Here is a 24,352-nt window from a genome sequence, read left to right on the forward strand (position 1 = left end):
CTACTTCCGGTTAAGGCACGTCCACGCTAGCAACACATATACTAACGGCGAACCGGCCGCCAGTGCTGTAGAACGTCTGCTGCGCGAGAGGTGTCCTAAGTAGACGGCAGTTTGGCCGGCGCCCCGCCCGCTGCACGATCAGTGGGCCAATCGACGACTGCGAAGCTGCGCGCCTCCGCCACCGGCAACGAAAACATCGGCTGCAGCTCAGCTGCAGTGCACGGACCGCCGGGAGACAACGGGCTCGGCTGTGCTCGCATCGCAGCATACGGTGCCGCTAATCTCGGCGTATTTTTCTTCTTTGTGTACAATTATTGCGAAGAGCAATAACAACGATAAGAAAATATTGCGACTTGTGAGCGTCGGTATTTTATTTCGAAGCGCCGTCCGTTTTAGCTTTGAAGGGAACAAGAAAAGGCCTAGCGACGATATCAGCAGCGGTGAGGCTGCCGCACAAATGAGTCCCGGTCTCATCCTCTCTACGTACGGCAAGGATATCTCACCGTTCGCGAGCAAAAACCGCTGTCGAACGGCGGCCCGCGAATGGCAAACGGCGTGCGACGAGTTACCGTGCCGGTAAAGTGGACGGGGACTCAGCTCTTCTCGGCTACCTGCTGTTGCTGCGGTGCCAGCCCGTGTTATGCGAAGCGTACCGCTATAGACCCTGTGTTGCGCGCACGCCTGGAAAGGCCAACACTGTCGCACTCTGTTCGCGCAGCTAATCAGACCGCTAAGCACGACTGTGTTGGAACGCGAGCGATTTGGCACTTGCGTTGCAGGCTGTAATTACCGATTCGCAAGGTCGGACAAACGAGCAACACGACGAGGAAAAGCAGAAAGCACGCGTACCTTCTAGCAGACTAACCGGAAGTCGTAGGTTCTTGTTCGACCAATGGACATCGTTTCTGCATTTGACATCACCAGATTCCCCCTGCTGACATCGTGACAACCACTGGGGATACTGGAAAGGCGAGGGGAGGAGGACGGCATTGTTTTTTTTATTTTGTGGCGCTCCCGCGGCGCGTAGCACTGCAGCGTTTGGCATCGTTGATTGTGACGGCATTCTGAACACGATGCGCGTGTTTACTTGAAATGTTCAAAAAATATCTGAGGTGGTTTAGGGGCCCTTTAAATCTAGCGAGCAAGCTACTGATGCAAACAACACTGTCGTGACCCATCTGTCTGGCAAAGCACAGTGCCTTTTTCGGTGAGAAGGGGTCCGGTCACAGGCAAGTTTTTTGCCCTTGCATTTTTCAGCCAACGCACCAAAGCCTTCCGACATCTGGGTAACTTGAGCCCCTTAAACGGCAGCGCTTGAGGTTGGACGGTGCACCATTCACCACCTTCTCTCGGGCTGTCCAAATGCCACAAACAGTACTCAGTGGCAGGCATTTCTCCCGTGCCAACACGGACTTCTTTGCTCCACATTGGATGGCATTGACTATCGCCATTGATTTGATGCTCATCACGCGATGCTTCACTTGCCTGTTTGACATTGTGCGGTCCTGTCACAATCACACCGCGTCCGCAGATTACTGTCGCGAAGTTCAGCACGCATGCAATGTGGCCGGCTAACAAAACAACTGTGCACATGTGCGCACGTCCACGGCTGCTCTGACTGCTCTCGCCGGTAACTGCGTCACGTAGGATCTTACGAGAGCACTTGTAGACGAGATCTCGCTAGGTCGGTCCGCCGTGGCCTCCAAGATTACTACTAGTCCGAGATAGTGCGCGGTGCGGCTCGGAGGCTAGGCTCCGCTATGGCCACGGAGATCCGTGCATATGCATGCAACGCATAGCTCGCACTTGGCGTGCTCCGTGCAGAATTGGTGGGCTGAAGGAGCGCGAGACTGCAACTGAGGAGTAGGATGGGCATTCGACAAGTGCAAGTGTATGCAATAACCGACAGGTACACAATGTACCGCTACGGCTTAAGCGGGTACTAAATGCATTAAATTAAAGGGTAGCTGAGTCGGCTATTCGTCTCAACTACGTTTAATAAGAAACTATGGCTTAAGCTGGTATAGTTTAACGAGATTCCACTGTAGCTAAAAATTGTAGGCGCCAAAGCCCTAAGGCGAATGTGGTCAAGAGGTCAACACATAGTGCGAGCAGTCAAGACACTGTAGTGCAGGATCACGTGGCTGACGCAACGTGCAGCAAAAATGCAACTGTTCAAGTACATTCGAGTATTCTTGCGTGATATATGATTGCTATCACTGCTTGCCATTTAGAATAGGTCTACAAATTCCTTTTTTTGTCAATGCCCTTAAAGAAATGCTGAAAGAAAATAAAGAGTCAAGAGCCAGGTGCCTCTAAATTAGCAAATACAGTGGAATCTCGATGATACGATCACGGCTAATATGAATTTTCGGATGATACGAATTTTTCTGTGGTCCCGGCCGAGCCCCATTACTTTGCAACGTGCTAGAGAACGGTTGTTACGAATCGATTTTCGACCCGCGTCGGTTGATACGAATAAACGCCGCCCCACCGACGGCCGCGAAAGAGAACAGCGCACAGTCACGCGCTTTCTCCTTTTCTCTTTTGGTGCGGAGGCGCGGACGCGGCGCCGGACAACGTAGAGGCCGCGACTGGGCGCGAAGAGTTTGACACGGTGGCGCTTTTCTTGCTTTTGCGCTCGTGGGGAAGTGCGGTCTATCGCTACAACGGAAACTGAGCGGCGTAAGCACAGCGCATACAAAGGTCAGAGCCGTGTGGAGATCGCTTTCAGGGTACGGTGCGTGCGACAACCCCGACAGCCGGCACAGGCACAAAGTACAAGAATGCATTTGTTGGCCGAGTTGAAGCCCCCCTCCCTCCTTCCCTCCCTCCTGCGCTGCCTTCCCGCTTTGCTCCTTTTGCGTGGGAGATTGCGTCGCCAGTTACCCTCGCGCCCGGTTGCAAGGTACGCATTTGGTGCCCCAGAGCGCAGTGTCGCCCCCCCCTCCCATACCCCCTCCCCCCGGCCTTTCGCGCGACGGAAGCAGGGCCGAACTCGACTGGCACACCCGGCCATGACGGAAGTCGCGTTTGCTCTCCGCTGTGCGTTCGCTCTCCGTGCGTGAAGCACGCGTCCCCCGCGCGAAAGGCGCGCTTTCACTCGCACATACGGCGCGCGGCGACGATTTTGTCGCTCTTGGACTCATGCTCCACGTCTCATGCTCCTCCTCTGCATCGCCCTCGTTGATCTCCTCTCCCGTCGGTGGGCGCACCTCGTTGAGAAGCGTGCTCGCTACCGCCCTTGTCAGCGAGATTTTCCAGCGGAAGCCGCATTATAACTGGTATTTCGTCTCACGCGGCTGCACTGTAAGCGGTATGCGTATACATGGAGTGCTATGGGAGGGTAAACGGGAGTCGGAAAATGCCGCGTTGTAGCCTGTTCTGCACTATAAACAGTTACATTATAAGTAATCTATACTGTAAATGCTTTTTACGTGCGTGTGCCTGAGTGAGTTCACCTCCGACTCTTTAATTTAGCTAGTTCTAATTGTGTTTCGATGATACGAATTTCGGCTAATACGAATATTTTTCGTGACCCCGTGAGATTCGTATGATCGAGATTCCACTGTACCTAAGTAACCTTTGCCAAGTGTAGGAGCTTGATGCACTAGGAAACATTGCAAAAGGGGAAGATGGCTGGAGGTGGTACTACGACGAGGGCAGCAGCTCCTTATGATTTCACAGACCATCCTCGCAACTTAGCATGACTAATTCATTTTCAAACATTAGATAACAAATGAGTCGAGCTGCAGTCGAAAGCAGTAAGAACTTAGCAATAAGCACAGTAAGGGCAGACTCTTATCTGCTGAGTCAGCACTCCTTGTAACCTTGCTCCGTGCATTGATGCCTTGGTTTGGGTGTTAAATTCAAAAAGTGATTTTTGGCCTTGCTTCTCCTCACTGGTAAACAACCTTTTACTGTGAAATAAATGTGAATTGAATTCTGAAAGGGTAGCGTACCAGCCTAAACCGATGTAGTACTATTTCTCTCTTATGTTTCATCAACAGATTTTAACTGACCAATACATGACATTCTTCACACAGAAGCATTCTCTTGCAGCATGTTGCTGTGCAACATTGATGTGTGGTTAGGAAGATAGTTTAATCCCTGGAAATGTATGTCTAACAAAAATATCAATGTTTTTGTGTTTGCTGCTCTATTTAGGGAATAAAGTTGATTGATTGTGTATCTCTGTAGTGTGCTAACCATCTTATTTGGTATGTTTCTTTCTTTTTCTTTTCTTTTTAAAGCATCTACGACAATTACTCCTTCCAAGTGATACCAGTCATGGGCCTATTGTTGGCGCGGGACTGGAAGTCATATCAGTACCTAGTCGAGAGCATTCGCAAGTTCCCATGCCAGGTGAGGCTTTGACTAGAGTGCGTTGGATTTTGTGAAGTGCGAATGTCTCACTGTATCGTGTAGGAAGAAAGGGCCCAGTCTTGCAGTTGCTGCTTTGCTTTCGAGAAAAGTGAAAATGTGTTGGAGCATATATGGCAAGCACTCCCAAGCCATGGAAGACAGCGTACTGTTATCCTTGAAAACTATACAGTCAGTGCATTCTACAGTGCATTCTAACTTGTTGCGAACCGTTATAAATTTTTATTTCTCCAAACTGGAACTGAACCGGAACGAAATATGAGTGCGCTGAACCCGAACCTGAACCGAACCGGTATTCCTTTCCGTTCGACACCCTGATGCCGTGACAACCAATCCTTGACGGACATGGCAGGGCTATGCGACGTGGAGAAGCCACAAATTTGAAAAACAACCCCGCGCTGCTCTTCAGGCTTTTCTGAATCCTTTCTTAGCACGTTGTGTCGCCAGCAGGGGCAAGCACGTGACATCACCAGGGTAAAAGTTGTTGATTGGTCTGTGGATGAGGGATAAGAGCGCCAGTGTGAGAAGAGCTGGGCATAGGTTCCAAGAAGGGAGGGGGGGCTCACCCATTGTGTGCCACTGATGCTTCCATAAAGCCTCCATTCAGTCAGTGTGACCTGAAGGGTGATCAGAGGTGGATGATAGGAGAACCCTTCCTCTAGATCTCCATGCTCGTCAGTTGGCATGGCCCAAAGCTCTGCATTGCAGGGAGTTGGTGACACGAAGTATAGAGAAGCACCTGGCAGAGTTTGCATTCCCATTTTCAGCAATTCCACTGTTTGCTTGCTTTTAGTTATTGTTATTTCGTACTGTTGTAGTTGTGCATGTTTGATTGCTTTTGCCTGTAAGTTCTGTTGAGGCACTTCCAAGCTACTTGTGCAACTTTTAGCCCAGAATGACCATCCAGCATATATACCTAAAAAAAAAAAGTTTATTTGAATTGATTGAGGAGGGAAGGTAACGAAGGCAAGCCAGAAAGCCTGGCAGCCGTGTAGTCGTTCAGCAAGCGGCTGTAACTCTACTACAGAGGCGCAGTTTCGAAAACTTTGTGGCTGTACTTTCATTGTAGACTAGTACAGCTGCCGCTATATATAACACGTTTTTGAGCTCGGATAGGTCTGGGGGCCCTTTAAGAGGCAGGAAGATAGTGGTATGGATTTGAGAGCATACGGGTAGCTAGCTATATTTAAAGCTGAAAGCTGGGCTACTTGAAAGCTAGACATTCGTGACATTTCCAGTGCCTGAAGGAAAAGGAAACACTTCAGGAAAGAAAGGGAACAACAGGACAGGAAGGGCATGGACAACAAATTTGGACAACAGATTGGGTAGCATATATTATTACACTGAAATTAAGAGGAAGAAATTAAGCTGTGCAGACGACGTAATGCATAGAGAAGACAGCCAGTTGTCTGCTAGAGTAACACAATGGTGTGCCCAGGTGGGGAGCCACACCGGTGGGAATGGAAGAGGGTAAGGTGGTGTAATGGAATGGTTAAATTTGCTGGAATGGGACAGAGCTAGCATATGCAAGACAGGAGTACAGTCAGCGTCCGATTTTTCGGACACCCTAGGGGCCGTGAAAACGCCCGAAAAATTGGGCAGTCCGAAAAATCGAATGCATGCCTTTTACTGCCACCAAAGACTCAAATCGCCACAGGTACATTCGAAATGGCTCTAAAGGCCTGCCAGTACACTTATTAGGCGTATCCATGCTCATACTGTGGTAGGAGACGGGCGGGTGCACGCGTGTATAATTTAGGCAAACATACCATGTCCCGTGACAATTGCCCCTTCCCACTCTAGGTACGCTTCAGCACAATATATTGCGTATACTTCACTGCATAGCTTTGCTGTAGCAATGCGAAGCTGACTTTCAAGAACCGGCATTATGCAACGCCTCGTGCTTTCTGAGCTTCGAAGCCATTGGCAGGAATTACAAAGGCGGAGTCAGTGCCATTGCTAACAGCTGCAAATTGTTTCAATGAAACACATGGCAACGAACAGCAAGAAGCTTGGTAGCGAACGTCGAAGCAGCGAGGCCTAGCGTTGCTGCGGGGGTGGCTATGGCTGCCAGCAGATCAGCGTGCGATAGCACCGGTTCGAGGTGGCGAGATAATCAAAATCGCGCCGGTGCTGGCTTTGATAAATGCCATTTCAGACCTGCGGACATATAAAAAAAGTTTCGAAAATCGGATGACGACGTTTTTTTGTGCCCAAAATTTCAAACGTTCTTATGCATTGACTCTATGGGGTACAATTCTACAACTCTAAGGGCAGTGCCGCGAAAGCATCCGAAATACTGGGCATGTACGAAAAATTGGGCATCCGGAAAATCGGTCGTTGACTGTAATTGTAGATCGCTCGGAGATACGTTTGGCCTGCAGTGAACCTGAATTAGGTTATTGACTATATTGACGACTCATGTCTCCTTGGCTTGCATATCTGTCTGAGTGTATTTGAGCGTTAGGTGTGATCTCTCAAGCCAGACAGTCATGGTCAGAGACTGCTTTATTACTTGCATGAAATTCACCTAAATGGTTTATAGGAACATTAAAGTGAAATGTTGAAATAACTTAGGTTGATGTGGTGTTTGTATTTATCGCATTTTTTCATAGTTCTCTAACTTCTTTGCTTCTCAAGTTTTCATGTGCCCTGATGTGAAGTCATTGCCATCTACTTTTGGCAGTATTGGGACATGTAGTAAGCGGATTTTTGTCAGTGGTGCCGTATGACAGAGTGCATTGACGAAAGGAACAACAGCACACATGTGCACAAGGGACACATGCCATTGTGAGCAGCGCATGTGCCACTCAACACATTGATTTGTACAATTTGTTTTGTACTGGTAAAAGAAATAGGCGGTGTCCACCGTAGAGATTAACTAAGATTGGGGGGGGGGGGGGGAGAAATGGCAATGAAGTCATTCTACAGCCTTGGGAATGATGGGTAGTACGTGGATTTCTTTGGCTTGGCTTCATTGAGAAAGCAAACTGCAACATATTTTTGTATTGTTACGGGGTGACGAAGGAAGAAGACTACGATCTTGGGCACAGCCTTGTGCACATGTGTTTTTTGTCAGCTGTCTTGACTCTTCCTGTACATAGTCTCTAAATACACCATATATACGAGGTGCTACCCAAAAGCTTTGGTAATTCAGGTCGGAAAAAAAAGTGTGTTGACCATAACGCCTAATCAGCACTGTCTCCTTCAAAGTAGTCCCTTTGAGCATGTATACACTGATCCCAACGTTTCTGCCACGATTCCACGCATTCGTGAAAATCTCCAGGCGACAGTGTATTGAGGACCGCCTGCGATTCCAACTGGATCTCTTAACAGTGTGAAACCGACGTCCTTTCAGCCTCAACTTCAACTTTGGGAACAAGAAAACGTCACGAGGGGCGAAGTCAGGTGAATAGGGTGGGTGCGGAAGAACTGTGATTTGTTTGGAAGTCGGGAACTGTCATACGAGTGATGTGTGTGAGCAGGTGCATTGTTGTGATGGAGAAACCAGTTGTTCTTCCACTTCTCCGGACGTTTGCGACGCATGTTCTCTCTTAAACGCCTCAAAATGTCACAGTAAACTCACTTATATATGGTTTGCCCAGGAGGTACGAATTCCTTGTGGACAATTCCATGTAGGTCAAAAAAAAAAAAACAATGAGCATGTACTTCACATTGCCACGAACTTGACGTGCCCTTTTTCAGCCACGGAGAAGTTGGCGACTTCCATTGCGACGACTGCTGTTTGGTTTCAGGATCGTAGCCATAAACCCATGTCTCATCCTCGGTTATTACACTGGAGAGGATGTGGGATTGTCTCTGACTTGTTGCTTCAGTTCCGTACAGACAGAAACACAGTGCAGCTTCTGTTCGTCACTGAGCAGTCTTGGCACGAATTTCGCAGAAATGCACCTCATGTTCAAAACATCCGGCAAAATTTGCTGAACTGCACTAGTACGATTGTCCTACAATGTCGCAGACATCCTTTATAGTTAGCCTGCGATGACTAGTGAAGGATAGCCTTAGAAACTTCCGCTATCATTTCCGGGGTTGTGCTCGTTGACACGCGTCCAGAACGTTTGTCATCAACACACATTCTACCCTCTTTAAAGTGTTTATGCCATAAAAACGCCCTACTTTGGCTCATGGCATCGACTCCAAAAGTGTCCACTAGCATACAATGAGTTTCTGCTGCAGTTTTGCCAATTTTAAAACAAAACTTGATGCAAATCCTTTGCGCCTTGAAGTCTTCCATATTGGTTGCTAAGAAATGCGCCAAATCAGTGAAACATTGCGTTGCAAAACAACGCTTCGCAAAACAACACTTCTTCTTAGACACAAGTCGTTCAGCACACTGATCCGCAGGGCATACTGCTAACCACATCTAGCGGCAGAAATGTGTACCACACACAGTTTGCCTGCGCTTTTCAAATTCCCGGAACTTTCGGGTAGCACCTCGTATGTTTCCTGCATCCCCCTAATATATTGGTAAAGGTGAGATGTATTGTGGCTGGCAATGAAGCTCCGCAGCAGATGTCGCATCGCCGTCTCCACCATGCCTGGCAGCAAGACCTCTGAATCAACGTTCTCTTCACCATCAGTGTTGCCCTCACCGTCAATTGTTCTGACACATAATCGCGGGACATTCTGCGGGACTGATGGCATCGGCAATGAAAACTGATTGGCCATGTTCGAGCGCATGAGTACCCAAAATAAGTAGGATTCCATCGTCATGCTAGCCAACATTATTTTCTACTTTAAAGGCACGGCAAGAAGAACAAGGCAACAAGAACAAAGCAGCTGGGACACATGTAAACTGAAGTTAGAAGAACTCCTTGGAAAGCCTGTTGTTCAAGAAATTGCCGCAAAGAAGGAACTGGCATTCCGCGCCCACTCATCGACAGAGCCCTACGTCTCATATATCCAGGACGTGCTGGCTCTATGCCTTAGTAAAGCCAATGACGACATGACAGAAGCTAAGAACAGGCTTGTGTTGAAGGCAATTGCCGACAGTGCTTTCAATCTGCTCCTGTGCGAAAGCAGTTCTACTGTAGATGCCAGCAGTATTGAAAGCTAGGCTTTCAAATACTGCTGCCGCGTCCTTGTGTGAAAACGAAATGGCACTGTAACATTCGTCGGCATCAGAAGACCTGACGCGAATTATTCGGCGTGAGCTGGAAGCACCCGCTTCTTTCCATGCATTAAGCTGGGACACCAACCCGGCTTCAGTTCTGCTTGTCCAAGCCATCATTCACCAGCAATTTGCAAATATTGGTATTCATTTCATGCGTTCTGTCACTACTCCTCGACTCATTGAACGACCTCCTTTTGTGTTCTCAAGCCGACAGTTCTCTCCACATTATCGCAACCCAACTGAGTAGAGAACTGCAGATGATCAGCCACTTTGTTTCACCTGCTGCCATGTTGGACATGTCACCCGTCATTGTTGCAACACCTGGCTTTTGACACCTAACATGCCTACCAACCTGAGCCCTTTCGACTTCGACAGCAATTCTTGCTGTTTTTCACTTCCTGTTGAGTCGAATGCCGCCTATGCTTCTGCTAGCAGTGCATGGTACAGTTGCTCACCCTGTGTGGACAACAATCTTGTTTGCCTCAAACATTTCATTCATCATCCTGTTTGCTGCAGCCCCATCGCCATTCATCTCCTGTAGCTCTCAGCCGCACTTTAATGATTAAAGAATGCAGTGCCCGAAGGTGGTGCTGCATTCGCTACTATAGCACCAAATCCTCTTTTTGTGTCCATGAGGAGAAGTGTAATTGACGTTGAAATAGACGGCATACCTGTCCAGGCACTCTACCAGAGCACATGTGTCAGTAATGAGTACTGACCTATGTAGACGTATGAAGAATGTCCTCACACTGGCAGCCGCACAGGTTCTCCATGTTGCTGACGACGGCATGTCAGCTGTTCTTGGCATGTCTTCTTCCTGTATAGCATCACCTGCCTTTCTATGTACGTCCTCTTTGCTATCATCGACCAGTGCCCCCATGACATTATGCTTTAGTTGTAATTTTTATCGAGTCATTCCGCGCTCATTGAATGTGCTACCGGCATCCTTCAGCTGGAATTCCCTCTGCTCATCTGTACTTTTGACGTCACCCTGCCGCACTTATGCTGCCTTCAGGATGTGCGCCTGTTGGCTCAGCTTCCTCTTTCTATTCCCCCTTTCTCTTGCCCCTGGTGTAGGGTAGCAAACAGGACGCTTGTCTGGTTGACCTCCCTGCCTTTCCTCTCCTTGCTCTCTTTCTCTCTGTCACCTACGCCGTTTTGACCTCACAGCCACATGTTCCTGAGTGGTGCTCTGCCCCCTCTTTGACGTTCTTCTGGCCTGGAGTGTTGCCATTCCTCATAGTAGCTGTGTGAGTGACTAATGGTGGCGCTGCAAATGGCACTCCGGTGATATCAAACGTGGAACTCGCCTTTGTCGTCTGCTATGCTCCGGCTAGAATAGCTTCATTTTCATTTGTTTGCTCGTGCTTGGACTGCACGCTCGCTTAGGAGGGCATTCTCCAAATACTATCTGTATTTTTTGCTAGTGTTAGTTTTATAAACGCCAGCAGTAGGAGGACAACAAGCATTATATATTTAATGTATCTTCCATACAACCACTCGATGTGTTAGCCCAGTGGCAATCTCATTGTGCTGCTAAGCTCAAGGTCGCTGTTTCAACCCTCGGCGGCGGTGGCCACATTTCGATGGCAGTGAAATGCAAAAACGCTAGTGTATAGTTAGATTTAGTAGCACGTTAAAGAAACCCAGATGGTCAAAATTAATCTTCAGTCCTTTAATACGGCATGTCTAATAATTATATAGTGGTTTTGGCGTTGACATGTAAGATCTGAAAATTGCAATTTTTTTAATGTACAACAAACTTTTTTTTCTATAACCACAGCCCTTGCGGGCAGGGACACAATATCGTGACTTGGCCATAGAACATCACACCGAACATTTGGAAATGGAGCATGATTGCAGGGCTCATTCACAAAATTTCTTGTCGACTAAGTGGCATTGTTGCTGAATACAAATTTTGCATTTCACTCATAATTCTAGTCACTTGGTGTTGCATATATAAAACTCTTTCAGACAAGAAACATCTCATTATTTTACTGACACTCGGTTTATCTTGAACATTAGTTTCACCACGGTCTATCGTGTTTTGCAATCGTCAAGCATGTTTTACACTATTTTCTTGCAAATAAATCTCATTACGACTTTATAACACAAATATTTTATGTTTGTTTAGGTTAATATAAGACTATGTCAGTTCAATGTACTTTCAGACTACTAGAAATGGCTTCGAAAATGCACTTTGAGTTGAATTGAATTGAGTAGAATTTGAGGTTTTATGTGCCAAAACCATGATTTGATTATGAGGCACGCTGTAGTGGGGGACTCTGGATTAAGCACAAGGCTGCGTAACTCTGTTCTCCCCCACTCATTTTGTCTGCCCTTCTATCAGACGTTTCAGATTCAGACTGCATTTGGCAGCAATGCCGCTATCGCAGTGCCTGCATGAATGCGCCACAGCGACCACATAGTTTCCTGAGAATGGCATCAAAAATGTTTGGTGATATGCTTAACACACTGGGCAGCAACAAAATTGGAATGTGTGTGGCCAATGGAGCGGGTGACCGAACACACAGCATGCGCTTTACAGACAAACACAGTTTTACTACACAGAAACAGTAGCTGAAGGCCAAATGCTGTAGTTCATTGTCAGAAACGGCCGACAAATCATTATGAGAGTGCCCCAACAACAGGACGGCAATTACGATAAACCATTGCCGTACACACAATTGTACACACTGATGACTAGCAGACGACGCCAGGAGCAATCCAGCCTAAGCGGAGTGACGATGGTAATTCCGCTCCATTTAGCAGGAAATGTAGTGTCCTAGAACATTCCGTGTACTGTTCTACATGCCTGCACACTCACATATGAAACACTCGAGCAGAGCACATTAGCCAACAGCTTCAAGTTGCCTTTACGTAGCGAGCGCACACAGAACAGCGCAGTCTCCCCACTGACGTCACATGCAAGATAGCGCCACTCAAAGGTCACAGGGCTAATATCTGTGACTGTCGTTGACAACGGCGCCTTTCTCGCACTTCCTATCTTCAATTTGTGCCCTCAAGTGCTTCCAAATGACATGTTCTTAGCCAGCATCTTCACATCAGCCCATATTTATGTCCACTGCAGGACGAAGGCCTCTCCCTGTGATCTCCAATCACCCCTGTCTTGCGCTAGCTGATTCCAACTTGCACCTGCAGATTTCCTAACTTCATCATCCCGCCTAGTTTTCTGGCGTCCTCGACTGCGCTTCCCTTCTCTTGGTATTCATTCTGTAATTATAATGGTCCACCAGTTATCCATCCTACGCATTATATGGCCTGCCCAGCTCCATTTTTTTCTTTTAATGTCAATTAGAATATCGGCTATTCTCTTAGCCAGCATACCTACTGTCAAAGAATGTGAAATTTCTAATCTACAAGTCGACACTGATCACCATCGCCTTGTTGAGATGGTCACCGGTGTCAACATAGCTGACGCATTTGAAAGCCAAGAAGAGGTGGATGAAGACACAAGGGGGTCACTCCACACCCATTTTTGTGGACGCTGTCTTGTCACCTTCGATACTTTCTGCGGTTACTTCGATATGCAATGCTACGTTGAAACTGAAAAGGTGCTGTGAGTGCTTGAAAAGAGACTTGTTATTGACGGTTAGACCAAAGTTCCAGATGGACATTGCAAGCTTCATTTAGCCTGATTCATGTCTACGAGGTCTGTTATAAAAGTATCCGACCTTATTTTTTTTTGCGAACACCTGATGGATATGAAACAAGCGCGCTTGCATCAGCTGACCTTGAACCTTCGTGCGCATGCACAAATTTTTTCCCGCCTGCCGATAGCATCAGTAGCTATCGTGAGGTAGTTTGAGTGAGGTAGTGCGCAGTGCTCTCGTCGGTTTTTTTATTGCAAGAAAAATGACGGAGCAACTGGAGCAGTGCTACTGCATCAAATTTTGCTAGAAAATGGGCGACAGTCAAGTGGAAACCATTCGGAAGATTCAGACGGCTTTCGGTGACTGATGCTATGAGCAGCACACAGGTTAAGGAGTGGTACAACTGGTTTAAAGACGGCCCCACATCGGTGGATAGCGAGCCATGCTCCGGTCGGCCATCAACATGCCGAAATGACCAGGTCATTGCCGAAGTGAACGCTGTGGTGATGCGGGACCGTCATGTGACTATCCGAGAAATTGCGGAAGAGGTCGGCATCAGCACTTTTTCTGCACATTCCATTATAACCGAAGATTTGGCCATGAAGAGAGTTGCGGCAAAATTCGTCCCGAAGCTGCTCACGATGGAGCAAAAGCAACTTCGTGTTGAAGTTTCACAGGACATGCTGGATTCCACAAACATTGACCCCGACTTCATGAAACACATAATCACCGGTGACGAGTTGTGGGTGTACGTGTACGACCCGTAAACCAAATCCCAGTCGTCATAGTGGAAGCATTCCACGTCACCAAGACCAAAGAAGGCCTGCCAAGTGCGCAGCAATCTAAATGTGATGCTGACTGCTTTCTTTGACTCCCGCGGTGTGGTACACCACGAGTACGCACCACAGGGTCAAACGATCACCAAAGAGTACTACAAGGATGTCCTCCGTCGCCTACGTGATGCTGTGCGGCGCAAGAGACCAGAGTTGTGGTCAACAGGAAATTGGCGCATCCATCACGACAATGCTCCTGCACATTCCTCGCACTTGATTCAGACTTTTTTGGCGAAACACCAGACTCCTGTAGTTCAACGCGCTTGTTACTCTTCTGATATGGCCTCCTGCTACTACTGGCTGTTTCCCAAAATCAAGAGGCCATTGAAAGGAGCGCGATTTCAGACAAGCGAGGACGTTATGGCTGCAACAACAGCTGAGCTAAACTCTATTCCGAAAAAGTCCTTCTCGGAATGCTTCCAACAATGGCAGCACCGCTGGGAGAAGTGTTTGGAGGCGCAAGGAGACTACTTTGAGGGTCATTAGGTTTCCAACGTTCCAGTTATGCCAGTTTTTTTTCTTCGGTGAAAGGTTGGATACTTTTCGAACAGACCTCGTATGTCTACTCCAAAAAAAGTGCTCAATGTTCAACAATACTGAGCTTTACTGAGACGGTATTCAAGAGTTTCATGACTTGCTATTTAACTTCAAGTTAGGTTTTGTGTGAGAGTAGCTCTTTGTCTCATCAGTAGTGCTGCTACAAGCCTTATCAGAAGGTGTGTTTTCCCGGATCATACCTACATTCTTTTTTCGTAATCCCTTAAAAACATATCTGTGGGGTTCTATTGCACATACTACTCATTTATATACAGCAAGACCTCGTTAATTTGGATTTCACGGGAACAAAAAAGATGTCCGAATTAACCGAATGTCGAATTATTGAGGGTATCCAGAAAACAATAAGCAGATGCTTACTACATCAACGTGCCTTTATTTAGTGAATGAATGAGTAAATACTGTTGGTATTTTGCACCAAAGCAGAGTGGAAGGTGAAATTGTTGTTATCTCGTGACTCATTGGCTCTCGCAGCGGCAATCGAGGCCTCGTGACTTCCTTCGCAGCACGGTCGCGGAGGGCGCCTTCATTTGCAACAAACTTTGCACTACCGCGTGCACATCCCGATTATGTTTTCGCCACTGAGCTGATCACCAACAGATTGTCCATCCATTGTGATGTAGCTGGTACTCTTCATACTCGACAGCTTTGCACAGAGTCAGAACGAAGCAACTGTTTGCCGCAACCGCTGCAGATGAAACTGCAGTCGCTATCCATGCAGTCATGGATGCTGACTACTTAGTTTTTTAGGCACGTGGCCAACGCACATACTGAGGGAAAACGAAACTACTGTTTGCCGAAATCGTTGCAGAAGAAACTGCGGCCGCTATCGACGTGATCGTGGATGGCAACTACGCAATTATGAAAGCCTATGGCCTACACGGTGTTATGTACGGCGGTAAGCGCATGAATAAAGGCTTTAAAGGCACAAGTAGACTCGAAGCGTTCCAGCGTTGCTGTCATTCAAGTACAATTTCCACTGATGACTATGGCGACGCAGACTCAGCCGCTTCGTTTCGGTTGGGCGCTAGTGCCGTTTTTACTCTTTTGTGTCGCACATTTGCAGCGCTCCTCGCTCGCCGAGCTCAGAAAGTTGCCTGAATTAACCGATGTGTGGCCAAATACGTCAGAATTAATGAGAGTTTGATTGCATTTAATAATGCGTACGGTGGCTGGGACCAGAGACTAGTCCAAATTATCCAATTTTCTGAATTAACGAGGGTCAAATTAACAAGGTTTTACTTAAATAAATTAGTCAGTGAAATTTAGATGCAATTGGCTTTTAAGGAGTATTTTGAATTAAGTATGATGGAGCCTGGTACATTTTTAGTATTAAAAAAATTAGGCAACCTTGTATGTGCATATTCAGTCTAATTATTTCTCTCTCTTTTTTGTGTGTGTGTGACTGGATGCAGGAGCTGTTCAAGGAAATGATCCAGGCAGCAGGTTTCAGGGCAGTCACCTATGAAAACCTAATGAATGGAGTTGCAGCCATTCATTCCGGCTTCAAGCTTTGACGGAGGCAAGACAGATAAATGCGACAGCCTCGCTTTGTTCACTGCACTCCCTTTGCATCCAAATTCTTAGATTGTTAAAAAAATATTGTTCCTTGTTGGTGTGTACATAGATACTGTAAATATGGCAGCGTCCTGGTGAATTATATAAATGAACTTATCTCCTCTTGCGTTGACAGTGAATTGAAAGTGGATTGCAAGTGCCTTAGAAATTGGTACTGCCAGCGTTTTCATTGGCAGTCTGTTCTTTAGCATGCCCAATTTTGGACACTAGCTTATTGTCATATTTACTTTGCTTTTGTTGAGAAACTGTAGCATGGTGTCTAGAAGAATCTTATGTATTCTAAGAGCAAGTTTATTAGTTCGTAAGCCTAGTTACATGCTGTGCCAGGAAAAGACAACTATTAGGTAGTTTTTATAATAGCAATGTGTTTACACTTTTCCATAAAGGATGCTTATTTTTAGACCAAGTTGCGATTTTTGAAGGATGTTTCTTGAGACAGAGTTGAATGCAAATAGTACAACTTTTAAATACCCATACAAACTGTGCAAATTTCTCTTGTAATTTTCTGAAAATGAGCAGTTTGCCTTTGTGAATGCTGTGATAGAAGAGAAATTGCGCATAAGCTTTATAATCAAAGAGAAATGGCTATCCCATACCCAAACCAGGTGTAATAAGCACTGAATACTGCTGATTACGTCATCACCATATGTGTCTTCTCTACCACCACTTAAGTCATGCTGACTGGTCTGTTCCTAGGAGCCTTTTATGGACTGTGGCTGTAATGGCAGATAGTCAAGACTGCAGCTGGCCTCTGCCTTGCTACATTTGGCTATTCACGACTAGGAAATTTTGGCACACGTTTCAAGCTGCAGCTTGAGCAGCTTGCTTTTTTCTCCTCTCACTTCTCGGTGGGTTTTCCACTGGTACTACTGAATCTCATTGACATCATCTTGTCATCACTCTAATTCAAGTCATTTGCAGGAGAAAAGGCCTCTCTCAAAGATCTCCCTTTACCCCTGTCCTATCTATGTCAGCCAAAACAATCCTATATTTGGAATTTAAAATAGCGCAAAAGACGGAACACCAGTAAAAGAGGACATAGACATTGACTCACAACGAGGTTTATTTGTCACAATCGCACCATATACAGTTAAACCTGCTTATAATGAACCTCCATATAACAAATTCCTGGATATAACGAAGTTTTTCTATTCCCCGCCGTTACTCCATGGAAGCACATGTATTTGAGACCTCTATGTAACAAAGTGGCGGCGGGAGATCCCCTCAAAATAACTAATTTTGAGATTTCACCCCAAATTTTGTCATTTTTGCGCGAGCAGCAACCGGAAGCACCTTCTCCGCCGCGACGGAATGCGAAGCGGCGACGACGGCGAGGTGAGAGCAAGCGCATATGTGCGAGCGTGCGCGAGGTGGGCCTGCATCCCTCGACTCGGCGATCTTGCCGCCGCGGGCGTGACCTTTCCCCCTCCCTTCATTCAAACCTGATCCCGCCGCTTGCTGCAGCTGGCCTAGCCCGCCAAGCCGGCACTCTCCTTTTACTGTTGATGTTGCCGAAGGAAAAAAAAAAGATTTTATTTTTCAACGCACTGGCAACGCCACTCTTTGGTTACTGCGCAAATCTCTGCGCTTCACTTCACTAACCTGACACTAGCTGGCACTATACGACGCTACAATGCCATTGTGTCGCTCGCTCTTCGTTTCCAACGCCTCGCACTTGTGCGAAAAGACATGCCTCCACGCATACAGTACCTGGCGTGACGTTCGAAGGATTAGTGCTTCGATGAAGAAACGCAAGATATTGACCCTGTCTGCAGTTCGCTTTGAAGATAAGCCTGCGCGGGCTCACACTTTTTTCACATCGCAGATCGCTTTCAAGATACGGCGGCCACCACCGAAGTAAACGCCTCCCTTTTTCGCTTCCCCGCCGTGCCTAGCGCGGAACAGTGCTTCCCCCCCCCCCCCCCCCCCCCCAGGCTGACCCCCGCAAGCTTTCACTCGCACACACAGCGTACGGCGCGCGGCAACGATGTTGCCGTGTTTGGACTTTACATGGAACCTCAAAGCTACGTCCACGGTGACAGCACAAATGCGCTTGGCAATAAAATGTGCTTCTGCGCGGTTACTGCTCCGACGGCGACAGCAAATTCGCACCCCCTACCAGCAGCTTCTCCGCATTACCAGGAACTTATGTCGAAGCCCATGCTTTTCTGTGCGGAAATCGACAACAGCTGTACGAGCAGGAAATACGTCATGGTGGCCATGTTGTACGTTCACTATCGCTGGCGACTGTCGTCTGGACGTTGCAACTCGAGAATTGAACGTCTGCGCACATGAGATTTCTGCGCACTATCCTTACTTCGTATAGCGGTCTGCTAATTTGCTGTCACAATCGATGGTTCGCCTTCGGGCGAAACTGGAACTGGGACTTTTTGTTCATCGCAACTTTAGGGTATTGGGAGTAAATCTTGAGCGATAGTACATACGACAAGCGTTTCTTTTTCGAATTTTCGTGCCGAACCTGCATATAACGAAATCCTCTCTATAACGAAGTTTTTCGGGAATTTGTCAATTTCGTTATATCCAGGGTTAACTGTATACTTGTTGTGAGCCAGTGACGTGTCTGTGTCCTTTCACTGGTGTTCCATCTCTTGCGCTGTTCTAAATTCAAATTATGTCGTACCAACTACCAAGGATCCACTTTAGCAATCCTATATGCCTGCAAAGTTTCTCGCCTCATCTTTTCGTGCAACTCCTGCCTCGATTGTACCCTAAATCGAGAAGCTATAGAACTTGGATTCCTGTCTTGACATTCCGTTTTCTAGTATTAGGACATTGAATGTGGTAAGAGAGTAGTAAGTAATCGTTGCCCCATATGTCGTCTTCCTTGTCTTTTTATGTGTCCTTCTGGGTGCTTTATGAGCAGGAATAGCTCCACTGAATGCATGCTGGCTTGGGATGTCACGGCTTAGAATGCTTGTCCCAGAAATGCGAACTTAGGAACTTGCATTCCTGGCTTGACTTGGAGTGGCCAAATTTTATTTTCGTTGCTTTATTAAAGGGACACTAAAGTGAAATAAAAAGTCAAGCGAAAGTGATAGAGCAATGCTCTAGAACGTCTAAGGCGTCAATATAATCGCGAACAGAGCTTTAGTAATCGATAAATTTAGGTAAATGTAGGACATGATAAGAGACTCCCCAGGGACATTCCGGTGCCTACCCGATGACGAAGGCACTCCTAAAAAAAATATGTCACTAGTACTCAACCACTCGTATTAAGAAGATTGTTTCATTGGATTATAAGACAGAAGAAAGTGCTACTTGTCTACTTCTATTAGATTCTTAGAAAAAAATATCTTTTTGGTGTTACACTTGATAACGACGCGGGCGGTCAAAAGGTTTCGTTTTCGCTCAACTTTGCGCTGCGGTCGCTTTCGAGTTTCAGAAGTTTCGTTATCGTGTAGTATTGCGCTCATGGGGGAAAATCTTTTCTTTCCTCCATGACTGCGCTGGTGTTGCTGGCTCGTTAAACTCGCACCTGAATTTGCTAGCAGCTTGAGAGTCGCGACGGCACGTCCAGACGGTGACCAGCTTCGTCGTCCGACCTCACATTGCAGGAGTCCTCGCTGCTTTCACGCTTGGACGAGCCGGTGTCGAGGCCGCCGTCGTAGTAGGCAACAACGCCGGCAGTGCGAGTTTCAGCAGCATGTCACGCTCATTGGAGCTTAAATCACTAAAATCGAGCCCAGCATCGCAAGCCAATGTGTCGTTGTCAAGGTCGTCAACTAGTTGATCCATTGCGACGAGCGTCGATGATCACCGTGTTGACAATTCGGCGCGCACTTTTCCTTCCGCTATGGTGGCTAGCCACTATACTTCTGCTTTCGCACTGCCGTCGGCTCTGTCTTGGCACTGTTTCTGGCCGCGTGTGTGGGCTTTGTGCAAAAAAAAAATGCCGTAGCGCTGTCTGCAGGCGCCGTTTTACTCACTGGCGGCACGACGTCACGATATGGCTATGACGTCACCACTCCTCGCTCGGGCGCGCGATTTGAATTGCGTTAGAGGTACGCGGACGCTTCAGGTGCAATTTTCTCTTAAGATAAGTCTTTTCTTGGCACGAAACGTGTTTCGAGGTTTCTGGTACCATATTTTAACAGTCCATGTTGAAATAATATTTGCCTTTAGTGTCCCTTTAATGCTCACTGACTGGTGAAGGTTGGTGCTTATTAGGTCTCTGCAAGATTCACATGGTTCTGCGAGAGCTTGTTGAAACCACTTTAGCGACACTTTGTGGAATATGTTAAAGGAGCTCTGAAACACTTTTCTAACTAATCATAGGATGGCCTCACTATTAAAGTGCGTCCCACCAATCTCCAAGCTGCAAAAATTTTTCGAATCCTTCGACTAGAAGTCGAGTTACCGCAGTGATACCTGGCTTTCTCTCTCCTTTTGTCTCGGCTAGCGTGCTGGAAGCTACACAATGGAGAAACCAAGAGGGCAAAGCCCCGGCCAAAAGTAGAGTGTCGCGGCGGTGAAAGTGCTCGTCACGGCACCATGTGGCAACCGCGGTAGACTACGCTACGCAGCACGCCGCTGCCATCTTGGAAGCCACTCGCAGCAGATGCAGCTATGCGCAGCGCAAAGATGAAATTACATTTTTGTCTTTTTGAGATCACAGACATGTACATTTTTCATTTATTTAACTCTAAATTAGCAATTATGTATCACTGAGAATGTTCCCGCGATCACGAAATCAGCCAGTAGCGTTGGTCGGCCAACTGGTTTCGATCAACTTTCGATGACGACATTGCGGATGCAAGAGCGAGTGTCTGTTCACTGCTTTTGACACGAGATTATAAATTTCCTGCTGCATGCAGTGCAATAATATTTGGCTCACATGTTCACGGGAGCATCATTAACCGTTCGACAATGTTTGTTTACTGTACTCGAAAAGTGTTTCAGGGCCCCTTTAACATAGTGCTCAGAGATTAGAAAAGGAATTTAGCCAAAACCTGAATGATGCATCTATGTGAACATAACTGCACTAAAACCAGCAGATAATTAGTAGGCCCAAGCCATTCAAAAGCCATAAACACAAGAATGTGCATGTTCACGCTTAGGTGCATGTTCGCTGGATTGCTCTAGGTCAAGCTGCAGCTCTGCATACTGCTGGCATTTGCCCTGTTCCGAAGGCTTCATGTTGGACAAAAATGGCTACATGTGGCTGGTGTCTGAAACTACTGTTACTCTTGCCTGCAGAACAACTTTTAAAAGCGCATATAAAGTTGGCCTGCGGTCTTCCATATAGGATTCAGGCAAACTGCCATTGTTGGAAGCTACTGGAGTTTCTGCGTAATGTGCAGTTGCATCAATCTACATAACGTTTTACTGTGAAAGCTCAAAATTGTGTTTGCTGTGCCTGTCCGCCCTTTTCAATACACAGCCGGCTGTCATGGTCAAGTCATTGTTGCTATGTTGTTGTTGGGCCACTTTCGAAGTGAAACTTTTTTTGCCTCTTCCTTGGGTTTTGGCGGTTGTCATCATTTCCTTGGCAGATATATTTGTAGATATACAGGGTGCCCTAACTATCATGCATCAAGATTTCAAAATATTCAAATGCCACATAGCTAGACAGAATGAAGGTAATGTTTGCAGTCGCTTGGAGGTACTGATATTTTTTACATTCTGCCTAATTAAATAATTAGTCCTAATTAATTAATCAACATCTCAAATAATATAATTAGATGAGAAGTTTCAATGAGAAAATTGTAGAGCAGGATGAAAAACTCCCTGTACAGCTTTCTGTTGCTCAAAACGTGCTGCATAAAAGTTTTTTCGAACATGAAAGAAGCCCGCGAATATACGCAGAGTGGCTCGAGCGGCCAGTCATGCGGAAATTTTGCGTGTATTCGCGGGCTTCTTTCATGCTCGCAAAAGCACTTTTATGCCGAACTTGGCGACCATGCTTACTGGGTATGTTCTTGCCAAGTTGACAGCTTGGGCCACTGCACAAGCGCTCTGATAACTCCCTGCTGGCTGCTGTCTGGCCTAGTAGACGACTTGGGTTGCTGGGTACGGTGCCGCTGGGTACATGCCCGAACAGACAACTTCAGCAATGGGTATGTCTCACTGGGTATGTTCCCATTCTTTGGCCAGCGACCCAGAATAGATGTGCCACTACACCACAAATGGTATTAAGCCATACGCACATTAAGATGTGTGTCACCCTTCTCTGTGTATGCATTTGTCATCAACTTTTCTTGACTGTAGCCCTCGACATTAGTTAACTGAAAACCTCTCCACAGAGGAACTGCTGCAACAAAATGTTCCTTGATTACACCTACATTCGCACTGGCCCTGCCATACTATTTTAACATGGTAGACAGACCTTAAAGGATCTGAACTTGAGCTTGTTGCAACAAGTATGGCGTCATTACAGGAAACAGCGCGACAAAACCTTACAAGAAAAAAAAAAGAAGACTGGACAGCTGCTGACTACCAACATTTGCGTTTATGTTTGCAAGCATAAATGGTATGCATATATATTTGTGCTCGCAAAAATAAACACAAAGGTAGGAAGTCGGTGCCTGTCCAGTCTTTCTCGTCATGTTTTTTCGCGTGGTTTCCCGTAATGTAGAAAGACCTTCGCTTGTTGGTAGATTAGGCTATTGTGAGAGAACAGAAACGCTAATGAGCAGTTATGCAGACACCTAATAGATGGCCGCAGTGTTGGTGCTGGGTTTCCACACAAAACACAGGATGGTGCTCGGTGTGAGAAGGATTGTGGTGCAGGGAGCCATTGCCACAAAAAGTAGTGAATAAAGAGCAGTTGAACATGCAGCATGTGTGAGAGTTTACTGGATTTTGCGCTCTTCTTTCAACATATGGCATCAAGCGATCATACAAAGGCCATTGGTTGAACATCATTATTAAATTAGGCAATTGGCGTGTTTCTCTACCAGATATTTCTAGCCCATGATGGAAGAAACCACATTCTGCGAGTTAAGCAGCAGGAAAGGTGAAGTTGATTTAAAAACTTGATAGGCTCACCACATTTGATCGTGGATTCACTCAAACATGCACTGGAGCACAAGCGTCCATATCTGATGCAGGTGCCTTTTGAGGAATGAAAACAAAGTTGACCGCAATAAAGCAACAGTGGGCAGAGCATTGCTCTCTGTATCATGAAGACCTAAAGGAGAAGAAGGAATGGAATCCTATTGATAGAAAAAAACTTTTTTTTTTTTTTCGGAGCGAGAGTTCCATGAAACAATGCCCCTTTATGTGCAAGGAATTTTGCAACTTTGCAGCGAGCTTGGTATGTCCATAATGCGACAGAGGTTGGCTTTTACAAGCTCATTTGTTATGTTAGCGGCCTCTGACCCCCGAGAGGTTAAATTGTGCTTCGAGTGCTGACTCTATCTAATGTTGAATTCCAATGGCAGATCGCGAGCGTTCGGCCAGATCATGAACGGAGCGCGTCGCTCCGACTCGGATCGCTCCCACCAGCTCGCACCAAATCTGCGAATGGAATGCATGCGCTCCCGCGGGGGCACTTAGTACACGGAAATGAATTGAGAGGGCGCTGAACTAGAGGTAAAATAGAGAGGAGAACAACAGCTTGGTGGCGCAGCCCACCACACCGCTTCAAAGGAGATGCTTATAGCATCCATCCATTCATGTGCATCGTCCCAGCATTCTCTGGGTTTGTTTTCCTTCTGGTATTTCGCACGAGCATCGCACGTGTTGGCGCGCTTGTACCACCTTGGGCTGTACGGTACCTCGTCGTCCGAGTATCGCCGAACGACATCCTCGACGAACCCAATCACTTTAGGCCTCTTTGCAGGCAGGCGAAACATCACATCAAACGCCCTTTGACACACAGCAGCGTCACATTCACTGTCGGTAGAATCATCACTGGTCTTGGAACTTGTGTCCGAGTCGTAGCTGTCACTATCTAGTAGCATGAACAAAAGCGCACGGCGCGTCGCAGCATCCATGCGGTCCATGTTTTCCATGTCTACTGCCCGCGACCGGAAACAGGCGACCATGACAGGAAGCAGAGGCGGGTGAAGGAAATACGTCACGCGGACTTCCGGTGAAATCTGCCGATTTCGGCGGAGCAGATATTTTTGCTCCACAGAGCGATCCGGAATTGGCGGCTGGTCCCAATCTGCCATTGGAACACACAACTCACGCTCCCATTCTGCCATTGGAATAGACTTGCTCCACACAGAGCAGAAATACTTGATCTGGATCTACCATTGGAATTCAACATAAGCAGACATTTGAATTAG

The 24,352-nt window shown here is 46.8% G+C and overlaps 1 protein-coding gene across 1 annotated transcript in view; it reads left to right on the forward strand.

The window, feature by feature from the left end:
- LOC119445810 (2-methoxy-6-polyprenyl-1,4-benzoquinol methylase, mitochondrial) overlaps nucleotides 1–22,895 on the forward strand; it is a 38,341-nt gene extending 15,446 nt beyond the window's left edge. The window contains exons 6-7 of the mRNA XM_037710100.2: nucleotides 4,254–4,365; nucleotides 15,935–22,895. Coding sequence (XP_037566028.1) covers nucleotides 4,254–4,365; nucleotides 15,935–16,036 — 214 coding nt within the window. The 3' untranslated portion in view covers nucleotides 16,037–22,895. The remainder of the gene's footprint in view (nucleotides 1–4,253; nucleotides 4,366–15,934) is intronic.
- Nucleotides 22,896–24,352: the final 1,457 nt, after the last annotated feature.

The sequence above is a fragment of the Dermacentor silvarum genome, chromosome 3 (genome assembly GCF_013339745.2).
Source record: "Dermacentor silvarum isolate Dsil-2018 chromosome 3, BIME_Dsil_1.4, whole genome shotgun sequence".
Taxonomy (NCBI): domain Eukaryota; kingdom Metazoa; phylum Arthropoda; class Arachnida; order Ixodida; family Ixodidae; genus Dermacentor; species Dermacentor silvarum.